The sequence below is a fragment of the Echinops telfairi genome, unplaced genomic scaffold, assembly GCF_000313985.2.
Source record: "Echinops telfairi isolate 266 unplaced genomic scaffold, ASM31398v2 ScPeMD7_2010;HRSCAF=2546, whole genome shotgun sequence".
Taxonomy (NCBI): Eukaryota; Metazoa; Chordata; class Mammalia; order Afrosoricida; family Tenrecidae; genus Echinops; species Echinops telfairi.
This window is the reverse complement of record NW_022105908.1, coordinates 7931860-7936043: the sequence shown is the minus strand read 5'-3', so window position 1 is coordinate 7936043 and position 4184 is coordinate 7931860. Positions and strand designations below refer to the sequence as shown.

General features: G+C 56.0%; 1 protein-coding gene across 1 annotated transcript in view; it reads left to right on the top strand.

Moving 5' to 3' along the window:
• Positions 1-3341: 3341 nt before the first annotated feature.
• LOC115870573 (protein FAM25C-like) overlaps positions 3342-4184 on the top strand; it is a 3563-nt gene continuing 2720 nt past the window's right edge. Inside the window, exon 1 of the mRNA XM_030886511.2 lies at positions 3342-3452. Within this exon, the coding sequence (XP_030742371.1) occupies positions 3380-3452 (73 nt within the window). The 5' untranslated portion in view covers positions 3342-3379. The remainder of the gene's footprint in view (positions 3453-4184) is intronic.

Genomic DNA, 4184 nt, shown 5'->3' with positions numbered 1-4184 from the left:
AGTCTGCCTTCAGCATTCCCTGGGGACCTTGCTGCTCCATTCCCTTGCTGTTCCGCTGCACTCCCCCAGTGCTTTGCCTCTGTGTGGCGGGATCAGATTGGGTGCAATTCCCACACTGTGTCTCTGGTGCTGTCCCCTGCAGTGAGGGGCATTATGTCTCATAGTGGGGCTGGCCATTTGGTCCTCTCTGTGAACTGGCTGCTCTAATTGGGTTCTAATTGGGTTCATCGTCCTCATGGCCTGGTGGGCCAGGATGACTTCACAACTTCTTGTAAACACCTTTCCCCCCTTGATTCTTGCTAAGTTAACTATTTGAAAAATTGGCTCTCCTTGACTTGATGATTCAGGTTTTGCTGTGTGCAGGGCTTTGGGGCACATTCCATTTGGCAAATTAGTCTACTCATGTCTAAGCCTGATTCTCCGTACCCAACGATAATCTGAACTTGATATTCTACTCAGAATAATTTGACCTGGGATGCCTGTGTTCAAGGGCTGCTTTCTTGGGGCTAGTATGGGCTGAGTGTCTTCCAAGATGTTGTAGAGAGGGCAACGCCCACCTGAGTCACCCTCAACCTCATCTGCATGGAAAAAATTTCCCTGCAGCAGCTGCCCAAAGCCACGACCCTTACACCAGGCTCCAGCCTGCATTAAAAGATTTTTGAGCCATCCCAGGGGCTTTGGCTGGGAATGGGTCCAGCCCCCAAGGAGGTTGCTTGAGGTAGAGGTTCCAGGGCCCCCGTTGAGCGCATAATCTGTGCTGGGTGATCAGAGGGACCCAGCTCTAGCTGGGTAAACACCAAAGTCTAGGCCTATGCACCTCTTCCAGGTCTTCGCCTGGTCTTACCAAGGAATCCTGGGGCCGTGCTGTGTTGTCCTTGAAGGTGGGGTGCTCATTCTGCAGGCCAGTGTGTTAGAGAGGACCATGGTCTAGGGGAGAGGGCGGGTTGGGACAACAGTCCCCTGACAAAGAGGACAATACACAGCTGTTCTCACAGTCTGTCCCGTACTGTGTTGATGGATGAGTGTGGACAGGAGCCTGTGCAGTGGCAGGTGAGCTCCCGAGGACAGGGATCAGCCAGGGTAACACGTCTGGTTGCCCTCTCTGCAACACAAGAGGATAAGTGAAAGGTCGAAAAGCCACCCAAGGGCTGGCGGAAGGTGGGAGACACTGCCTTCTGATAGGAGAGGGGGCATAGAGATGCCCCTTGGTGGTGGTGAAGGGGGGATACATACAAGCTCAGAGAAAATGAAGGCAGGGCTTTGACAGGATCAGAGGTATCCCTGTGGGTCCTTCAGGCCACTTCCCACCCCCTGACTCTGCCGGGCCTGCCTAATGCCATGTGTGGGACAACCCGAAATAGACCATCACAATGAGGTGGCAGAGGACTCTGGATCTGGTTCCACCCACGGACTCTCATCCACAGCCCATCCAAGGCCTTGGGAAAGGCTTTGGAAAGAGGTCCACAGAGTCATACACGTATATTTAATTTGTATCTCTTTTCTTAAAGAAGGCGCCTGGGAATCACTGTAGATTGGATCCATCCCTGCCTAGATACAGCACACATGTGCACCTGTGCTCCTGTGACCTGTGGTGCCTGCCATCCAAAGCAACTTCTGCCCTCCCACCCCACCCAGGGAGGCCAGCCACAGCCAAGGGCCTCCCAGCACCGTGCAGGAATGCCAGAGGGCTTTGGGCACCAATGGTCTTTGAAGCCCATGGTCAGATAAAGACTAATTGGGCTCCACCAACTAGAGAACAGCCCGGAGGGAGAAGAAGACCTGCTTGAACGGAGGTGGGAGCAGACGCCGGCCCTAGCCTGGACCTGTCCACGAGGTGACCCACACCCGACTCTCTGACTCTTGTCCACACCCCTAAGCCCACTGAAGTAGTCCTCTGCCTAGCAGCTCTAGGGCCCACCTGGCTGGTGAGGGCTCACTGGCAAGGGGCCCCACCTAGCACATTCAGTGACGGGGTGGAGAGAACACGTTTATCGTGATGCTGAGAACCACGAGCTTATGTGCATCACCCCACTGTCAGTGCCACGGCCAGCAAGGTGTGGCTGCCCCATTTTATAGACGAGGAACCTGAGGCTTAGTGACTGAGGGAGTGAGCGTGCGGCACCAAGCGAGGCATCTCCTTTCATCCTGAGTCACTTGGGAGGCAGCCTAGCATGGGATGTGTCAGGGGCCGGCAGAGGGCTTTCTGGGGAATTCTCGTGGTGGCCAGAGTGGTGGCAGGGCCCTCTGTCTGCTCCCCCAAGGTCCCCTGGGGTCAGGACCCTGCTGGCCTTGTGGAGCTTCCCCAGAGGCTGGGTCCCAAAGGGCAGGGGAGACCGGAGTCCCCTCACATGATGCCCCGTGCTCCCATGAAGGAGAGGCAGCTGACCAGCAAGTCCGGGCTGGCCACATTACTGATTGTTAGCGTGACCAAACCTGGCCTTGGGCCAAACCTAGGTCCCCACCCCCACAGTGGAGGCTGGGATTCGACTCTGGTCCCAAGGAACGGGGAGGGCAGCAAGCTCCCACTGCACAGTGGTCTTGACCCACGACTTACCTTGGTCCCTGCACTGGAGACCCTCCAAACCCTGACCAGACCTCACTGGGGCCCTCAGTACAGCAGGCTGGATGTCCTCGGCCTGTCTCTGTGTACACGGGTGACCCCGGAGCCCCGGGCTGGGAGAATCCAGGTCCAGGCAGCCTGTTTGAATACCCTCTCAAGAAACTGGAAGATGGATGTGTGCTTTTTGGCACCACTTTAAAGCTTTCAGAGTCCTGGTGGTATGATGGTTACGCATTAGGCTGCTAACTACCAGGTCAGCAGTTCGAAACCACCAGCCGCTCCTTGGGAGAAAGACAGGGCGTACTACTATGGGACAGAGTCACAGCCTCTGAAACTCACAGGAGCAATTCCACCCCAGTCCTGCAGAGTCCCTGTGAGGCGGCATCCAGTTGGTGGCAGTGAATTTGGTTTTGTTGTTGTTGGCTTAATTCAAAAAGCTTTAAGGGCTCTTCCTAATAGGGGCTGGCAGGGATGCTGTTTCCCAAAGGCCTCATAGGTGCCTGCCTCAGCAGTGGGATGTCTCTTCAAGACACCCCCTCCCTCCTGAACGTCTAGAAAATCCTTTTCCTTCCTCATGCCTGATGGGACCCACAGAGTGGGGCTGGGGGAGGTCTCCTGATGCCGGACGGGCTTTGCCAGGTGCCCATTGTGGAGCTGCCCCACCCAATCCTTCCCCCTGTAGCTGCCCACACTGACTCACCCCACCCAGCCTCCTACTCGCTAGGCCCCAAAGCCTGATGAGGAGGTATGGAGGCATCTATAAAAGGCTGCCTCGAGTCAGGCTCAGCATTTAGCGTGACTGCCGCCTGCTGCTTCACTATGCTGGGAGGCCTGGGGAAGCTGGCTGCCGAGGGCCTGGCCCACCGCACGGAGAAGGCCACGGAGGAAGTTGGTAAGGCCACTGTGGTTTCTTCCACTGGGAGGGTCTCCTCAGCCCAGGTGGGAGCACACACACACTGGCTCCCCTAAAGCTGGCCTGACAACAGGTAGAGTGGTTTGGGGCCCCCTTTGCCCATTTGGAGCCTGACCAGTAGTCCTCCTGCTGTCAATGGAGGTGGGGCCTTCAGGGAGAGGAAGGCCGAGCATGGGGCTTGGCTTGGCCTGCCCCAGAGTCCTGTGGTTGGGGGGGACTCTGAGGTCAAGGGAGGGCCCAGGAGAGGCTGCTGGGGGCGCAGCAGGCCTCCAAGGTCCTGACCTCCACGTCAAAGCAGCCTCCTCTGAATGTCCTCTGAAGAAAGTGGAAGGTGGATTTTTATTTTTACCATCATTTTAAGGCTTTAAAGACTTCTCCACTGAACAGTTGCCAGAGTCAGTCTCCAGAGTTTGTACGAAGGATATTTGCAGTTTTCTCAAATCCCAAGAAATCTGTTTTGATAGAGTTTAATCCTGTCTGTGCTTCTGCAAACACGTCTGTATTTCAGTTGGTGGCACTGCAGCTGGGGTGGGTCACCAGATTCCATCTTTCGCTCACCCCCGAGGTGGGCATTTCTCCCATCTTAGAGAGGAGGGAGCCCAGATCTTCTGACTGCAAATGGTTCCTTTCTAGCTCACCGCCACCCAAACGCTGAGCCCTCTCAGGTGCGCAGGGAGGTTGCTCTTAGGAGAGGAATTGCTTTAGGGCACT